The 20,159-nt window shown below is 35.1% G+C and overlaps 1 protein-coding gene and 1 long non-coding RNA gene across 2 annotated transcripts in view; both read right to left on the minus strand.

Moving 5' to 3' along the window:
- Positions 1–16,099, minus strand: part of LOC149409475 (discoidin domain-containing receptor 2-like) — a 77,506-nt gene extending 61,407 nt beyond the window's left edge. The window contains exon 1 of the mRNA XM_089649801.1: positions 16,017–16,099. Within this exon, the coding sequence (XP_089505927.1) occupies positions 16,017–16,099 (83 nt within the window). The remainder of the gene's footprint in view (positions 1–16,016) is intronic.
- Positions 16,100–16,296: 197 nt separating this feature from the next.
- Positions 16,297–20,159, minus strand: part of LOC149409476 (uncharacterized) — a 173,631-nt gene continuing 169,768 nt past the window's right edge. Inside the window, exon 3 of the long non-coding RNA XR_016305173.1 lies at positions 16,297–16,429. This is a non-coding gene — a long non-coding RNA (uncharacterized LOC149409476). The remainder of the gene's footprint in view (positions 16,430–20,159) is intronic.

The raw sequence follows: 20,159 nt of genomic DNA on the forward strand, positions 1-20,159 counted from the left end.
ACGCCGAGGGTAAGATGCACTCTCAGTTAATATCTTTCAGGTCCAGGATAGCGCCATTAAAAAGCATATCCCTGCCAAAATTGGAACTTTGTGGTACGGTGCTGTTAACGAAATTATTAAAAAACATCAAAGAAGCGCTCAACATGGTTGAGGTGGATACATACTACTGGTGTGACTCTACCATCGCACTATGCTGGATAAGAGGACAGCCAGCTAGATGGAATACCTTTGTGGCCAACAGGGTTGCCGAGATACAAGAGGCCGGCGATCCCGCCCATTGGCGACATGTTTCATCGCAGGAAAACGCCGCTGATATTTTATCAAGAGGAGTTACAGCAAACAAACTATTACAAGCAGATATTTGGTGGAAGGGTCCAGATTGGCTAATAAGAGAGGCCGATCGCTGGCCGAAGCCAGAAAATTCCTGTATAAATCCTCCAGAGATAAAAACCAAGGCGGTATGCGTGTCTACTAATGTCACGGAGTGGGACATCTTTTCAAAATTTTCCTCTCTCAACAAGCTAAAGAGAGTAACTGCATATATATTGCGTTTCTTTAATAATTGTAACACAAAAAACTGTAAATTAACCGGGAGGTTAAGCGTGCTGGAGCTGGACAATACATTGCATCGTCTAATAGCAATAATTCAACGCTACCATTTTAAGGATGAGTTCAGGGCTTTGAGTAATAAATGTTCACTGGATAAACGTAGCGTTATTTTGTCACTTAATCCATTTATAAATAATGGATTAATTTGTGTCGGGGGCAGGCTAACAAAGGCGAAACATTTATCATACCAGCAACGACACCCAATAATTTTACCAAAAAATAATAAGTTAACAGAATTAATTATTCGACATCTTCATTATGTACATTTACATGCAGGGACACAAACTTTGTTATCTCTAGTGAGATTACAGTTCTGGCCGATTGCCGGAAAAACCACTGTTAAGCAAATATTACATAAATGTACAGTATGTTTCAGAAAAAATCTAGTAACCAGTCAAGTTATCATGGGTGACTTGCCGGAAAACAGAATAACACCTAGCAGGCCGTTCGAGGTTACCGGGATTGATTACGCAGGTCCTATCATGATGAAAAGCGGTATCACCAGGAAGGCTCCATTGGTGAAATCTTATTTATGCATTTTTGTTTGTTTCTCAACGAAAGCTGTGCATTTGGAACTGGTAACGGACCTCACGACTGACAACTTTTTAAATTGTTTAAAACGTTTCATTGCGCGGAGGGGCAAACCCTTTAAAATATATTCAGATAATGCGACCAATTTTAAGGGAGCATATAATCAACTGAGAGAATTGTATGATAAGTTAAAGAAATCTGATGACAAGATTCAAAAATATTTAGCTGATTTGTCAATACTGTGGGGATTTATTCCACCACGGTCACCGAATTTCGCTGGACTCTGGGAAGCAGCAGTGAAATCCGCCAAATATCATTTAAAAAGAATAACCGATAATTCAAGTTTAACCTTTGAACAATTATATACTTTATTGTGTCAGGTAGAATGCTGTTTAAATTCACGTCCGCTCACTCCTCTGTCCAACGATCCGACTGACCTGAATCCTTTGACTCCAAATCATTTCCTGATTGGCGGAGGGATAGCTTCTATCTCTGAGAAGGATGTTCGGGAGATACAATATAATCGATTGAATCAATATCAAAAATTAAATGCACTGATTCAAACATTTTGGTGCAGGTGGAAACTGGAATATCTTGCAGAATTACAAAGACGTACCAAATGGAAGGAAGACAAGGGCCTCAGGACTGTTGAAAGGGACGACATGGTCATACTAAAGGAGGACAACCTGCCGCCTAATATGTGGAAACTAGCCAGGATCCTAGCTACTCACCCTGGAGCTGACGGGAAAGTGCGGGTGGTTACCCTCAAAACCGCACAAGGAACATTGAAGAGACCTATCAGCAAAATATGTTTATTACCCATGGAAAGGGATTCAAGCATTGCTACAGGGACGCCCGATGTACCCCCCGGACTGAATAAATAAGTTCCTGCAGTCATAAACAAGAGAAAAATCAACAAACTACCTGAAGGATGACCTTGGACCATCAAATTTTTGCTAGCAGTCATAAAAAGGAGAAGAATTAGCAACCTACCTGAAGGATGACCTTGGACCATCAAATTTTTGCTAGCAGTCATAAAAAGGAGAAGAATTAGCAACCTACCTGAAGGATGACCTAGGAACATCGAATTAACTTGTTCATATTATGATTCTCTTATTTTAGAACTTTTTGTTCATATTCATCTCATGATTGTTTTTCAAATTAATTTGTCCATATTTATATTATGTTTATTTTTCAAATTATTTTTGTTTATATTATGGTTATTTTTAAAAAATTATTTTTTTGTTTATGTGTAAAAAAAATAAATTCTTCCGTGCTGTGGCAGCATGTTACGACTTTAGCCAAGAATCAAACCAACGGAAATGCCACCTGTATCTGTATTGAGTAATTGAAATATCCGACAGATGTCTCCCCTAAGGGCAATAATTGTGATTATGTATCAATACATTCAAATGAATTAGTTTATAAATAGGCTTGAAGCCCATTTTCTTTCTCTTCTCTCTCTAAATAACGGATCAATAACAACAATGAAATAATTACGGAATTCGAGGGTGGTCGTTTTTGTTACCAGTGATTTTATTTTATTTTATTTTATTTATTTATTTACGGACAAATAGTCCATTAACAACATATTAATTACACGAATAAGTTTTATAAACAGAGATGACAGTGAAAGGAGAGCATATATAAATGAGGAGCGAAGACAATAACAATGACAATAATAAAATAAAAGTAAGAATGGGAGATAATAATAAGTCAAAGCATGAAGATGGTTCAAAGGGCATTAGAAATTAGACATTGTGTTCTAAAGAATAAAACTTATCAATTATATTTCATAGTATCATTAATTTAACGAGGCCATTATTATAACATATTAAAACACTAATAATGTTGTTTACATCCTTTTATTATATACAACCTCTACATGTTGCAGGAACGAAGTTCACCTTATCAGGGGTAAGTATACAGTGTAATACTTTAATAATACAGTGTATACTTACTCTTGATGAGGTGAACTTCTCTCACGAAACATGTATATGTTGTATATTCATTATATTCGTTGTATTTGACCGGTCGGTGGCCGAGTTGACATCGCGCTTGGGTCCCACCCAGGCGTAGTGTGTTCAATTCCTCGGCTGGCTAAGTCCTCCATCACAAAACAAGCAACATTTTCAGCTTACTGTGGTGGTAGGAGGAGATTTTCAAATATTGTGAAGTTATTCGTAACCCGGGAATGTTTGTCTTTCTTTTTTTTAATTTATAAAAAAAAATACATAATAAAGTTATGTAAACAGAGTTATTTGTATTTTAAAATTAAAATACATTTATTTTTTGGAACAAAAAATTTATTTTACCATTAACTATTTCTATTCCTTGATAATATTATATAAAAGAGAATTCAATTTGGGAGGCGCTTATGGATATGTACTCTGGGAACCATAATATGGACAACCGGAACAAAAATGATTATTGGTTTATCAAAATCCTGTTAAAAGCGGGACAGCAGGCCTTTTCCTAATAAAATGTCAGTTTGTTCTGAATATATCGGAGCACACGGTTATGAATCTGCGTTTGCCCTGTTAATATATAATGACGAAATTCGAAATAATAGTGTTTTTTTTATGGACACTTATTCCAACATCGTGTTAGTATATTTCTTTTCTACTAAAAGTTTAACAAGAAACCTATCAATGCATTAGTTAAGGGCCTACAGTTCTGATTTTATCAGGACTACGAATAATTTGAAGAGATTTTTAATAAATGAGCAATATTTTATATTCTCCCAAACATCCTGTATGGATTTAATGTAAAAAAAAACAGAAAACCGGCCATACATTTCTTCAGTTAGCCACAAAAATCAGCTGAATATTGTAAAAGGCTATTTTAAAATATTATATACAAAATTCACACCCGGTCTTGAAAACTTTGGAACCAAGATCAATGCACGCCATTGATCACTTCTTATAATAATTGGATATTTCTGTAAATGCATTTACTAAACAAAATATTACTACACGGTCTTTAACTGTACATTTATCTACAGGTACACAGGCAAATAACGTAAATAAACTATTATAAACGAGGAGATGCCCAGGAAAATTTCAAAGGCATAATATTGAATAAGGTAACGTTGAGTAGGTACTCACGAATTGAATAGGCGATTCCCGTAGTCTAGATCCGCTATTTAAATTTGAACTGCGTTAAATTCGTTTCCGGGGGTGGCCAATGAATCCCCCCCCTCCTCCCCCACTCGGCCCGCGCCACGTCCCATAAAACATCAGGTGCTATTTATCACCGTGCTTTAATTAAGCTTTCTTTTACACGCTATTCGTTTCAATGGCGCAAAAGAATAGAATGTCGAAGCAAAACGCGGCGACACTGTCTTGAATTTGGCTTCTGGCTCGAGAGGGGGGTTGTGTTTATTGCACTCGGGGGGGGGGGGGGAGGTTATTTTAGGAAGGAGTGGGGGTTTAGTTACCAATTTCTTTTATGTGACAGTCTGTCATTAGAAAAACTTACCAGCAATTGAAAGCACCTTGAACTACTTTTATTATTGAGGTTATTAGATGTAGATTGATCATACTGGGAAATGTGACCAATATTAGGAATCGATTTTTTATAGTCTAAGGCGATGCAGCACGTCATGTAACATTTGGAATCGGGCCGCAAACAATAACAATCCTTATGTAGATGGCGATAAGGCTTTAATTCCCGATTAACGCCTTCTTAGATCTATGAAAAAAAAACACATCACCAAAAAGTGTGTTTATTTTAGTTCAGGCAAAAATGAAGATTGAAATATTTTAAGATCATTTTCTAAAGAATTTAATTTGCCAAATTAAAAGCATAACTGAAAAGGGTTCGTAATTAGGAAATTATGATCTTTTTCAAATTTCTAAGCATCAAATTTTAGACTAAAAACACATGATTTTGCATTTCTTCGCAGTGCTTAAAGATTACTTGGCGGCTATATGGTATATAAAGAATTAACCCCACGTTAATTCAGAGAGTTAATATAAATAATATATTCCACAAAATTCTAAAAGTCTCCACTGATATTCGTCCTAAGCATGCTAGACACAAATAGTACTAGACTCAATAGATGACGCCAATGCAGGGCCGGCCCTTTGAGGGCGCAATTGGAGCAGTCCGCTCCGGGCGCCGAATGCTAAGACGCTGATAATACTGACACCTAACACACCGCCTTAGAGATTATGTTTGATTAAAACGGGGCTACAAAAAATTCAAATAATCAAAATATTATTGATTACAGTGATCACCTTCCTCATTGGTTTTGACAAGGAGCGCGAATATTCATTGGCGCTAGACGCCGTTTTGCTCAGGGCCGGGACTGCGTCTATGCGTCAGGTGTTTATGGAAAAAAGATACGCCATTGCTTTTAAAAATACAAACATAGAAGATTATTATTAGCATAATAATGTTTTGACTTGACACTTTTTGTAAATTTGTTTGTACGTTTCGTTTCCGGTTCAAGCTGGTTTCTCGTTCTAATGGCTCAGTAAAGATTCAGATAGTTCATTTGGACTTTTTGATTCGCATTTTTCAATTTTGCTGATGACCTCTAAATTTATAGAACCATTCAAAATATTTACCATCGCAACGTTCTTCAAGACAATATCAACAAATTATTAATTTGGTGTAATGAAAATAGACCATACTTAAATATCTCAAAATGTCAAATAGTTAGATTTTATCGAATAAAAAATCCAGTGATTTTTGATTACAACATTGATAACAATGTTCTTGAGACATTAACACAAATCAAAGACTTCAGGCATTACTTTTCAATCAGATCTTTTATTTGTTAACCACACAACAGAAATCTCTAGTAAGGGCTTAAAAATGTTTGGATTTATAACTAGGCTTACCAGAAATTTTAACAATATAAAATATATTAAATTGTTATATATTGCCTATGTAAGAAGCCAACTTGAGTACAATTCTCCTGTCTGGAATACACATTATAATATACATGTGCAAGCTGTTGAAAGAATACAAAACAAATTCTTACGTTTTATAAATTTTAAAATAGGTTTTCCAGCAATTATGTTGAACTACAACACTCTGTTAAATTATATGAATATGCTCAAATTGTCAGACAGAAAAATTTTCACTGACTTGGTATTTCTAAATAAAATTCTAAATGATTTAGTTGATAGTTCCTTATTGCTAGAATTGATAAGCTTTCGGATACCACAACGTAATACTAGAAGTCAGGATTTATTTCAGTGCAGAAATTCTGGGACTAACTACCATATGTATTCCTCTTTGCCCAGAATACTAATGGAGGGAAACAATTATACCAAGTCAGTGGACATCTTCAATTTATCTATAAACAAATATAAAATGTTATTAACGAAGCAATTCAGTTTTGTACAATAAATAATGTATATTTCTTAACATTCTCTTGTAAAAGCCCCGAAAAAGGGGTTTAAAAAAAATTATAATATTATAATAAATATTGTGGTACTTATGTAACTAGGCTAGGTACCTGTCTGAAGATACTTCGAAAAATCTTCGACGCGAGGTCTACTGTTACAGAGCTACTTGTTTATTTCTTATATACACACAAGTAGGAAATTTATTAAATTAAAGAGAAAAGAATCGCCCTTTAAGGTACAGGAGGTCTACTGTTCAAAAAGCTACCTGTTTATTTCTTAGATACATAAATAGGACATTTATTAAATATGCTTGTACTTAAAAAATGTTAGTAACAAATATAAATTACCCTAGACCAATGTCCCAGTAACATTAATTTTAAGTAAGACACAAAATTATTACATAAATATAAAATTAATTCTGTGTACCAATCTAAATTTAAATATTATCTTTACCGTCTTCTAAAACAACAACATTGAGTTAGTGACAGTGAAAAATTAATTAATTTTATAACGATCGTCTACTTTCATACCAATAGACTACAGAATCATGCCATGTTTCTGTTATTCTGTGGAATTATGTAAAAAAATTGTTTTAGATTGCTTAGTTCATTAGCAACATACATTTATTGAATACAGGGTAGTATTCATTTTAGTGTAATTGCCTCTCCACACCCGCATCGATTTTATGGACGTTTTAAAGAGAAAATCTTTTGATAATAATTGCATTAAGAACATAATATACGTATAGGATATTGGTGTAGTAACGATATGAACGCATCGCTGTTCGATGCAGATCACGCATACCTCATGATCAGGTAAATGATTAGCCAAGCAGAGCTAGTAAGTAAGGGTTAAAGACACGCTCTGCTAACAATTTGAGAAACTCCGCTTCTACATGTGTTCGTAGGAAATTCCTCAGCGTAAGTGCACACTCGAGAGGAACACGACCACCATATTCAAGTACTAAGATTCCCTTTTAAGTTTTTGATGTAAGTTTCCCTACTCAAAAACTGACAATTCTTGAGGTAAGGACCATCGCAGGGGCTTTCAAGGTAAATCACCATTCCGATGTAAAATAAAATTTATTTAAAAAAAATCTTTTACCGACAATTCTGCAATGGTGTTTACTTGAGCAAACGATGAATTTACACGAAATGAAGTTTTTACTATTATTTTTGAATTGGATGAACCTATGTATTTGTTGCAGCAAAAAATAATATTTTTCAAATCCGATCTATAATCAAGGCTCTTGCTCATTTTCCTTTGCACATCTCTCTCATTATAATATTGCGATTTGGAATAAATGCAATATCCGCGCTAGGTGTTTTGCCTTCGTCACCTTGTATGTGGTGAACGAATCAACAAAAACGACTTCTAAAACCTCGGCGTTTGACGTATGTTCTGCGAAAAAATTTAAAAACTGAAACATGTGATACTCGAGAGTATCGTGTAAACGTCTGGAACATTATTTTGCTAAGTTGGAATTATCTGGCGCATAGAATCTGGAGATGTAGGGCTTTGGGCGGTTCAGAGTTCGGGGAGTTCCGAGGGAAATGTGAATGTCGGGATTACGCTCCGGGCGGGTGAGGTCCCCCCCCCCGCCCTCGCCGCACGTGCACACGTGGGCTACCGTACCACAAACTAATAGTTGTATGGTAGGTGCCAACTGGTATTCAGGGAGCAGTGGATTGGCGATCCGACAAATAGGGTAAACAAGATCCATAAAAAAGGTTAATCTATTTACAGTATTACAAATATGTTATTTGGTAGGGAAGAAAACACATAAGGTGGAAAAGGGGAGAATACCATTTTGTCCTCGAGCATGAAAGAAGGGATCCGGTTAAAAAAAATCACTGACGAATTAAGCAATTTTTCATTTCCGCTCACACGCCCGCAGAGCGTTTTTCTCTGTCAGTCGAGTGAGGGCCCGATGACAGGAGGCGTGGCGGGCGGCGGCGGTGCGGGGAGGGGCTGGCAAGAGATGTCTTATCGACACCCATCTGTGATCAACTGTCATCTTCCCACCTTATAACGCAACTGCTTCTTGTACGCTAAGGTATCTATATAAATTCAGTCAGTAGTTTTGCCTGCGTTCAGCCATAACCTACTTCTACACATCCAGTTTAGACATCATCAATATAGAGCGATAGATATGACCTACTTCCACTTCGCAAGGATCAAAAAAGAAAAAAATAGGATCAAGCATTTTAGCATGGACGTATTCAGGTAAATAAATATAATGAATGGTTCCAGATCACTGATGCAAACAGGACTAGCACGGACCCCTGCGACATACAACTACTTAAAGATAAATCGAATGATTTCCTTCCGAAGGCCACTTAATGTATGATATCTTTTTGCCAAATACGAGGTTATCCACTGTAGTGTAGGGTTGTCAAAAGAGTACTTATTTTTCTTATGTTTATGTTTATGATTGAATTTAGAATATTTATTTTATTAGGTTTAACTATTTATTAAAGCTTATAAACCCCAATATAATGTATAATTGGCGAAGATTATTTCAATAACTCTAAAAAAACACGAAATATACTAAAACTCCATCAACTTACCCCTACCAACTCTATTAACTAACAACCTAAACTCTACCAACTGATATTTGCCACCTTTTTACAATCCGTCATCTGATAGTATTATTACGCTAGCGTCTGGACGATCTAGGCCCTCTGATTGGTCGAATTCAAATCGAATGTTTCGGGTAAATCCCGAATGGTGGTGTAGACCACCATTCGGGCAAAATTCGACCACTCTGCCCCTCTGGCGGTATAAGAACGAACCAAATGACTGGCGCGAATATTTAAATATGCAGCTAACAATACGCAAAATTACTTGACCACTAACAAGCGTTTAATAAGAAGATTTCTTCTGGAAGCTGATCGCTTTGTGATGGCATTGTTTATTTTATTAAAACATAAATAACTTTTTTTACATCACTTAATTACATACAACCTCGACATGTTACATGAACGAAGTTCACCTCATCCGGAGTAAGTATACATTAAAGTCAAAAATTAAATATAGATTACAATTTTCTAAATTATTTATTTGCGATGCTTTATATCCTGTGTGAAGTATTTTAAGACTTGAATTTTTATCAAGTGTGATCATTATTCAAAAGATGATCAAACTCACATTCACTATTTCCATTTAGAGCTCCGAGATGTTCTTTAGTTCTGACTTCAAAGTTTTTATTGGTTCCACTTTTGTAAAAGAAATTACAATCATCCCAATTGATTTTATAAACTCCCGATTTTTCGGTTTGATTATCGCTATCTTTATTATTAAGAATACATTTCTTCATTTTGTTAGTAGTATAAAACGCCGGTTGAATAATACCAGGAATGTTTTTATTTATAATTTTGGAAATATCGTTATCCACAAATAGAATTCTACGCCATTGTTTATTTCTATCTTCAGAAATAGGGTAAATATACCATTTGAAGAGATCATGTTTAGTTTTTTTATTTAGTATTTCAACTATCTATTTATTAGAATAATCGTTATTAAATGTTTTTTGTTTTACGAATATATTGTTTTATGTTTATTTTTATGTTATTTGTGTTTAGATGGTCTAAAAATACTTCACACAGGATATAATTAATTAATTAATAAATAAATAATTTATATTTTTAGAAATTAGAAAACATGTTAATATAAAAGCAGATATAATTAACAAGATTTTTTTTTAATAAAGTCTCTTTTAAATATTTTTCCACTTAACTGGTCTTTCCCGTCTAACGATATTGTAATTCCTAATTCTGATAAACCCCGCCCACTCTAACCCCTTCCCCCTCCTTCCACATCTGCTTTCCAATTTTATTTTTTTATTTTTTTTTTAATTCCTTTATTTTTCCCAATTTTTACATTAATTACATACAATATTATATAAATCAATAAGAATAATGGGAACCCACTAAGGCGCAGCCTGTGCGTGGGTAATATATTTAAGTTATTATTTTATTGTACCTAGAAATAAACAAATTGTGGGCATATAAAATAAAAACAAGATTACATTTTGTATAAGCGTTTTGTATAAAAAGTGTTTATAATAGTGTATAGTGAAGTTATAAGTGTTTATTGTAATATATGTAATATATGGTGAATATTTTATGAGAAACATAAATTGATACAAATTAAATAAAAAAGTTTCAACTGCTGTGTCGAAAAGCCATAATTTTAATTCTTTTAAATATTGAGGAAGTTTAGTTATCACTTGAATATGTTTCGGTAAAAGATTGAAAGTACGAGGTCCAATGAAACTGCAGTGTGTTTGCATTTGTTTTGTGTTCGTTTGGGGAGTATAAAATACATTATTATTTCTAATGTTGGTTCTGTTTTCATTTATTTCGAATTTATTTTTGTTTTTAAAGATGTATTTCATAGTTTGCAAAATAAATAGTTTACGGAGACAGAATAGTTTAGATTCTTTGTATAACAGATGATATAATTTTGAATTATTTGTAAAGGTTTGATATGTGCATTAAGCGCACCGCCCCATCCTATTATTCCGTATATGAGTGAAGATTGCACCAAAGAAAAATAAATAATTTTCAGTTTTTCAACATTGAGCACTTCTTTTAGTCTGTAAAATGTGTATGTAAGATATCTTAATTTACAGACGGTATTATTAATTTGTGACTGCCAATTTAATTTTGTATCAATAACAATACCTAAATATTTAATCTTTTCAACTTTTCCGAGTTCAAAGCAAGATGAGCATATTTCTTGATTACAGTTAACGTTATGTATTCGAATTTTAAGGTTATTAGGGGGTTTATTTTTACTATTTTTAGAAAAGGTTAGGTAAAATGTTTTATTATAGTTTAAAAAGAGTCTATTACTTTCTAGCCATGATGAGACATATGTAATACATTTTGTTGCCTTCAAAATTTTGCCTTCATTGTAATCTATATTTAATTTTTGACTTCGGAGTATACTTACTCCTGATGAGGTGAACTTCGTTCATGAAAAATGTAGTGGTTATATATAATAAAGTGATGTAAACAAAGTTATTTGTTTATAATAAAAACACATAAATTTGTTTTTGACCACGATAGTTTTATTTTCACTCTACCGGTTTCGGAAGATCCCTTCCTTCGTCGGGAGAATATTTAAAACTGATCTACTACACAAAATATTGACACATAAATACAAAAATGTTAAGTGTTTGAGGGAGGGGTGGACAAAGTGGAAGGGGTAATTACGGGAATTCCAGGAAGAACAGAGCGGTTAACTGGAAATATGTCAAGAATAGGACTGTAAGACAGATTAATTTGGTTATTTATTATACTGGAGTTATTATTGAGGGATTTTCTGATTTCAAGTGCTTCTAAATTATCTAATTTTTTGCCTTTATTACTACGGTGAAGAATTTTAACTTCTGTATCTTTACTAAAAGTATGATCGGTGGAAATGAGATGATTGGCAAACTCAGAAAAATTATTGTTATTTAAACATCTTAAATGTTCCGTGATTCTAATATTTATATTTCTAGTTGTCTTACCTATGTAGAACGATGGACAAATAAAACTATCGTGGTCAAAAACAAATTTATGTGTTTTTATTATAAATTATGATGAGCCACAAAGTGAATGCTTTTTACAATTAAAGTTATTTGTGTTTGAAATTAAGTTTAATAAGATTACATTATTTTATCTATTTCCGTTGTATATCAATAAATAGATAAATATAAACATTAAAATTATCTATTTATTGGAAAATTTGTATAGCGCCGCTTTTGTGAGATATTTCCTAAGGGGCGCTATTGTAACAATCTATTTACAATATATACTCACCCTCTCTCTGTGAATGACCTAATATATACCTGTTAAATGTAACTGTTTTAGTATCACTTAAACTGGGCGAAGCCCAATCAAGTGCCGCCCGCAGGGCCTAGCAGCAAAAAACTGCTAGTTTTTATTAATCTCATACTACCATTTCTTAATTACTAATTATTATCTTCAAGTATTTGTCTTATTCGCCTGCATCCTAACTATTTCTCACAGATTGACTGGTAGATAACAATTTTAAATATTTTTTTGAGTGTAAATAAGGAAAAAAGTACAAAAAAAAATTATTTTGTGTATCGATAATGCTCAGTGTCAAATAAAAGTGCATAAATATTTTTTATACAAGTTTAGAGATAAATCATAAAAAGTACTTAAAGAGTATAGTGAATGAAGTAAGTACACATTTTCTTTTTTTTATAGGAAAACAGACTTCAATTTCCTACCAAAAGTACTATATGTATCAAAAAATATGTTAGAATCCTTCAGGTTTTGGTTTTTATTTTACAATTCGCACATTCTTCTGATTGGATCCCTGACACCAGCATTTGTGCGCGTCCGGCTAATATGGAATAAGTCGTCAAGCCTCGTCGTTCTGGGTGGCATTTTAAAGTTTATTAGATTGAGTAAGCCAGGACAGTCGATAAAGTTGTTACAGATGTTGTACAAGGTCATTAGTTCAAGGTAAGTTCGCCGGTTAGTAAGAGTGGAGACGTTATATTTCGAGAGCATATTTGTGTATCCCCGTTTAGGTGCGTTCATTCTGTGGTTGAGGTAACGCAAAAATTTCTTCTGGATACTTTAATATTTTCTTTATAGATATCGTAAAGTGGAGTCCATATGGAGGTGCAGTATTCAAGTTGAGAACGGACCAGCGTATAGTAAAGCAGAAGGTAGGTTTCAGGTTTTCGAAATACGCGGCTGTTTCTGATAACAAAGCCTTTTTTTATATTAACTCCACACAGGAAGCCCTGAAGAAAATAATTTCTCTCAGGGCCTATGTCATCTAAAAGCCTAGCATGCAGTAAGCTTTATTCACAATGTTTTTAATGTGCGCATCGAAATGAAGTTTGGAATCAAAAAGTACGCCAAGATCCCTTATACAGTATACACGATCTAGTTAATAGTTGCCTATATAATAATTGTGTATATTAGCGTTATGATTTTTTCTTCTAACTCAGCAAACTTATTTTGTGGCACCATTTTAATTAAAAATTAATAAAATACTTCATTTTAACCACTTTTATTGTTTATTACCAACATGTTTCATGAGCAACGCTCACTTCTTCAGGGTTTTTAATAAAACTGATTATTAAAAACTTTTATTAAAAACCCTGAAGAAGTGAGCGTTGCTCATGAAACATGTTGGTAATAAACAATAAAAGTGGTTAAAACGAAGTATTTTATTAATTTTTTAGTTATGATTTTTAGTGAAGCTTATTTGTTTACATTTGTTGTAACTTAGGTAAATTTTGTTTTCATTGCAAAACGCTTCGAACGCAAGTCTCGTTGGATGAGCAGACAATCATTTAAATTCCTAACAATGGCAAAAAATTTTATGTCATCGGCGTACAAGAGAAATAAACAATGCATGAAACATTCAGAAACTGTATTATTAATAAAAGTATAAATAACAGCGGTCCTAGGATTGATCCCTGTGGTACACCAGAAGTAACTGGTTCCCATAAGGAAGTATGTCCTCCTAACGATACAGCTTGCTGTCTTTTTGTTAAATATGAGATGAACCAACGTAATAAGTTTTCCCTAATTCCGTTATACATAATTTTTTTAATAAGAATAAGGTGATCGACCTTGTCAAAACCTTTTTTGAAATCGCAGTAAATTGTATTTACCTGATGGCCTCGATCTATGCTAGTAAAAAATAAGTTAGAGTAAATAAGTAAATTACTCACGGTAGATTTGCCTTTGACAAACCCGTGTTGTTGGTCTGTAATTTTGGCAGCAAGCTGGGGATATATATTAGTATGGACAAGTCTTTCCAACAGTTTAGGGATCGCCGAGAGAATGGATATTGGCCTGTAGTTTTTCACTCGTTGACGCGAATCACCCTTGTGGACCGGCATGATGTAGGCCAGCTTCCACGTGCCCGCAAAAACCCCATCACTCAGACATTTATTAAATATTATGGTAAGCGGCACACACAGTGACGACGCAGCAGATCTAAGGAAAAGCGCCGGAATTCCATCATGACCCGCACCTTTGTTTATGTCTAGCGACTTTAAACTTGATTTCACTTCTTGTTTCGTTAGTTCAATCGTGTGAATATGCGCAAGTCCTGAGTAGTGAACTGATTCAAATTGATCAATGTGTATAGTGTCATTGACGGAGGAGGGTTCAAATGTTGACTTAAAGAATTCAGAAAACATATTTTATTTATATGGTAGACCTTTTGATATTCTCAATAAGTCTAGTTAAGGTATTCAATTTTAATAACGAAGAGTCACGGTTCCAGTAAGTCTAGAGACTTGGGTTCGGGTTCCAGTGGCGACCGTTACCTTTTTTTATTATCTGTCTATATCTTACTTTCATTGATAGTTGTTGATTTTATCTTCTCAATCATCTCACTATCGAAAGAAAAACTTATGTCCAGTATTGCAAATAGAGAAAGTTTGCCTAAATGCTTTAATCGCTTTACAATCGTTTACTCTGTCCGAATTGTAGGTTCCTATGAGAAACGCGATATCTGATTTAGTATGTAGTCGATGAAATAATGCAAATGTCGAGAGAGAAATTCGCCTCATTTGGTGGCTCGTATTCTTATCCGGCATAATGGCGCTGCTCCAGTTGTCGATCCGTAGCCGATTAGGTTTTGTAAGGGTGCCTTTCTCCGACCTATTATAGTTTGTGGTCAGCAAACTGTTTGCGCGCTCTCATTCATTTTGCGACGTAAACCGACAATAACCATCGCCTGCCCACAGTTTGGTGCGCGCGCAAACTGTTCATAGATTATGAATAGTACAGCTCTGCGGGTGCTAAGAATAAATAATAATTTTGCTTCACCGTATTTGAAACTCTCCGGCCTTAATAATAATTAAGGTATTTATCGCATTCTCTCTGTCAAATTTTCGATTCGAAGGAAAGGGTAAAATTCATTACCGGAATCAGAACTAATCCCTTCCTACCGGAATGTATTAGTGACAGACTCTTATAATATTGATTAAAACATTTATTATTTAGATCCACCGTAATCCATCAGTGGCCACCGGAAGGTACTGAAAGACACTGAGAGACTGATAGTGTGGCTAGGATTTGTTAGAGCCGTAACAGGACGGAATATTAACAATGATTTCCCAAACATTTTATGTTTCCAACATATATTTTTGAAGTACTTTAAATTGTCACGGTTGTATAGCGAAATTCAATGCACCGTCAAGGATGGTGATTAAGTTCACGGTTAAGACTACGTAAGTTACTATACAACAACTTCTTCAAAGTGTTAATATAGTTATTCGCAGCTACAGTCACATCCGTCCATGTTATTCCTTCGATGATGCTAACTGTGTCATCCGCATACGAAATGATACCTCCGCTAAGAGGGATACTAATCGTATCATTGACGTAGGTATATAAGGAAAAGTAAAGGCCAGATAACTGTGCCTTTCATATTCAGAAGTCATAGGTTCACTCAATGTATTATAATGTTTAACGAATTGTTCCCTGTTTTCTATTGGGACTAGAGTAGACCTACCTCCCATTCTGCGGCCCCACGGACTTGATCTCATAGGAGGAGCTGGCGGTAATGGCGTGGTCCGGGATGCGTCCCTCCTCCATGCCCAGCGGCGCCGCGCACTCGCCTGCAACACACACAACGTACAACAGTCATCAAACGGATTTTTTCAAACATGGCGGTGTTGGCCTGGTGGCAGAAGGTTAAGAACTCACCATTAACGAAGGCGTCGGCTGTGCGGGAAGTGGTCAGAGCGTAGAGCAGCAGAGACAGCAGCGCGCCGACACGGCCCGCCCGCCCCCCCATCTCCTCCAGTCCTGTCCTGTCCTGTTCTAGCCCCGGCCCTAGTCCGGGAGCCCTGTTTTCCTCAACATCCTCGCTCGGTACGGCTGCGGCTGCGGGCGCGGCTAGCCGACTGTTACTGATACTGCGATCTGAAACAATGTCACATATTATATTTCATGCAGCTCAGCTACGTTTGAGGAGTCATATCTTGGTATAGGATGAACCAAACTAAACATAATTTTACCAATTTTGTGATTTAAATATCTACTTATTATTGTATTCAAGTCATGGGGTTTGAATTTCCTAGTGTGAATATTATGGTTTACATTAAAATAGCTAAAAAATATTATATCGTATTGTGCGAAGGTCTCTAATATGACAAGTGCTCGATGTAATACACAACACGAATGATTTCTTTGTCGAATTCAATATCACCAGTAAAAAGTGTAATATTTAATTGTTGAAACAGACATTTTATATAATTTATAAAGACAATGAATCATTAAAGCCCAAAATAGTTATCTTGCGGTAAAGGCGTAAAATGCCACAGATTTTGTAGTTTCGCATCAACGAACCGTTTCCTTTAACTAGTAGTAGGTAGGAATCTAGGGATCAGTATGTCCAGGAGTGACGGACATATGAATATATCACTCTCACTGCGGAGCAAAGCGATGGGTCGAGACACCAGTTTGAGAAGTCAAACTGTCTCCCAAAAGCATCCTCTTTCGATCTGGCACGTGGTGGGCAAGTGCATTCTGAACACACCTCACCCGATGAGCCCGGGCACCCTGATAAATCACCAAACTTAGCGAACCACTTGGGATGACCGATGGCAAAGTTTTTGGTTATTTAATAAATGGTTACCAGGGCGGCGGTACCCAAACCCACCTCCCAAATTGATAGCTCGCAAACCAACAAGCATTTGGTCCGCAGGTTTCCGATCTTTTTCGGCAACAAAACCATAAAGAGCCGATTGGATTTTGGCGGAACCCCAATATGAAAAAAACCTTTCGTAAATAATTGTGAAAGTAGAGCAATCTTCAATCGCAGAGAGTTAAAAAATATGTTTTATGAGCATCGTTGGTCCCGATTTGCCTGAGAAAAGAAACCGTGGAATTCTAAACCGGGGTAAGTTGCCAGGCTGGAGGGAGTAGTACACGAATATTAATATCCACGAAGAGACTGAAGAATGCACCGCACGCGAAAATTTTACAAGTTCAGCATTTTTCACTACAGTAATTTCCCTGACCAAATCAATGGGACTATGAAATCCCTAACTGGGGAATGTTGCTCTTCTGACGGGAGAAAAGTACATGTGAAAATAGTAACATTCATAAAGATACCGAAAAATGCGCCGCAGGCGAGAGTTTTTCAGGTTTCGCATTTTTCCCACAGTTATTTACAAAGGACTACGGCACGCCCATTGAAGTAATAAAATACCTCTGTTTCTATTTGTATATTTAAACACTATAATATTATAATACGTAGGTACTCTTCTTTAGGTGAATTGGATGAGCTGTAAGAAATATAATATACCTATAAGCACCCTTTGTACTTTCTATACAATTGTACATTTAAAAAAAAAATTATATGTCGCAGGCAAATTTTTTCATTTCACTGAGTCAATGGTTACACCAATCGGGGTATGTAGGCAAAAGAGAGAGGTATATGAATTATAACATTTCGATTTTTTTTCAGCATTGAGGTCAAACAACACGTTGCATCCAACAATATTTAGTTTCGAAATCTTTTGTCATTTTTAAAACGAAAATCCTTGAACAAGAAGTACGTTTTTTATCTATAAACACTAAATGCTATCGTTTTTATTATCCCGAAATATGAAAACATGCAAATTTGGGCGGCTGATACAAAGCATTGAAGTTTGTTGCGAAACCCTTTGTATTTTGTAAAACAGAAAGGAAACCGTTTAATGTTTTGATCATATCAACCAGAAATTCGATCGAAGGCAAAATTTCTTCGGTTACCTACGAGTACTTAAGTTACGAGTAGGTAAGTTTTCCTTCGAAAATTCTTGATACATTTGTTTTATTTGTTAATGACGATTAATATTAAGTATTCTTCAATTGGCGCTGCAAATATGTTCACCCAGAGAAATATTTTTTTCCGTTTACTGGTATTTTAACGTTTTGGTCTTTATCGATTTTATATTGGTCTTAAAATTAGGTTTTTTGTTATAAAGGTGAATTCGTAGCTCTAAGATACCGTCTAGGAACCCTTTCAACTCTGGCATACGGTATTCTAAACCATCCTGACATCTGTCGTCATACATCATTTTCACCCCATTGACAAACTGAGCAGTTTGTTTGAACTTTCTCTTTTGTTATATATTATTTGTATTCTTACTGTAAAAGCCCGAGTGACGTAATTTAAACGGCAACAAAGTTTATAGGTTGTCGATCTATTTTTTACCAGCACATCTTGCCTGTTACTCCCTACACATTTTGTCGGATATTAGGTGCAAGAGTACACAGTGATAATAAAACGTTTTTCGTTGGATTTCTCAACCGGTTCTGACTTAACTTATTTCTAGTTTGGATGATCTTCATTTCTCCTGAATAGTTGTGAAGATCTTAGCCTATCTAGTCCACAGTCCAAAAGAACCTGCAATCATAGTTACGTTTCCCCCTTACACAGTTCACAGGATTCCAGATAACTCATTCTCCCCCACACAGAAACCACAAGAACCTGCAACAATCATGGTTACGTTTCTCCCTTCCACTTAGCTTGCTTCCCGGGATCTTGCAGAATTCTAGATAACCCATTCCCCCCACACAAGAACCACAAGAACCTGCAACCATCATAGTTACGTTTCTCCCTTCCACCTTGCTTGCTTCCCGGCACCTTACAGGATTATAGATAACTCATTCTCCCCACACGTCACCTTTTTATATTCGCCGAAGAAAATCCGTTATGAAAGCCGTCGGCGATACTAAACACCGTACTAAGATGGATTACTCCGATGATCTGAGAGTTTTAGATTTCACACCTTTATGCGGCGGTGAGTTTAACTTTTGTAAAACTAACTTATTTATGAGAGCAGTTGCGTGAAACGCATCGGCGTTTATAAGCGCATCGGCGGGTTAGTTTAACTCAGCATCACTTAAAGCTCTTATATACTCAGCATTATAAAGTGTGTAGAAAAGAAATGTCGAGCTTTTTAAAAGAGCCGGCCTTCGGTAAATCCAAAAATTACCAAATTTTGCCTGCGAAGATCTACATCGCAAACTTCCATTTTTAAATTAGTAACATTATTTTCTTCAGTTATTTCCTACTATTTCCCGTATTTTTTTGGCCCGCATTTCTTGGGTATGTTTGTAAAGTTCTACCCGAATATATTTACAATCTTGATGGTGTTCGGATATATATTGTCTATCCAATTTTTTTATGGGACATTTATTATCTTTTTCGGTAAGTCTGAAATTATTATTCAGTTTTTTCATGGGTAACTTATAAAGGCTTATTAACCTCACTGTACCTTCTTCAATAAATAAATATTACAATGAGATTTGAAAGCTTCTGTGAGTTATCCCTAATAGAATTAAGCATACTAGGTATATAATACGCTATGTATTTATTATTACGCTGTAAAGATACTATTTTATTTATTTCTGTTCTCGTATATCATATATTTTATAGGTGCATATAGTTTAGATAGACAAAAAACCATTAATAAACGAAAAATGTTAATAATTAAAAAAAACATGTAAATAGGTTAGAAGTAGTGTTTAGTGAACATTTCACTAGGAGAACTTGGGCTGAGGTGTTCGCATATTTTAATAAATTGCAATTCGTTTAATTTCATGTTCCTAATAGAGGCACTCGAACTAAAAAAATTCTCATTGCAAAATAATGTCAATA

The sequence above is a fragment of the Hesperophylax consimilis genome, chromosome 31 (assembly GCF_061612785.1).
Source record: "Hesperophylax consimilis isolate HC1 chromosome 31, BYU_Hcon_1.0, whole genome shotgun sequence".
Lineage (NCBI taxonomy): Eukaryota > Metazoa > Arthropoda > Insecta > Trichoptera > Limnephilidae > Hesperophylax > Hesperophylax consimilis.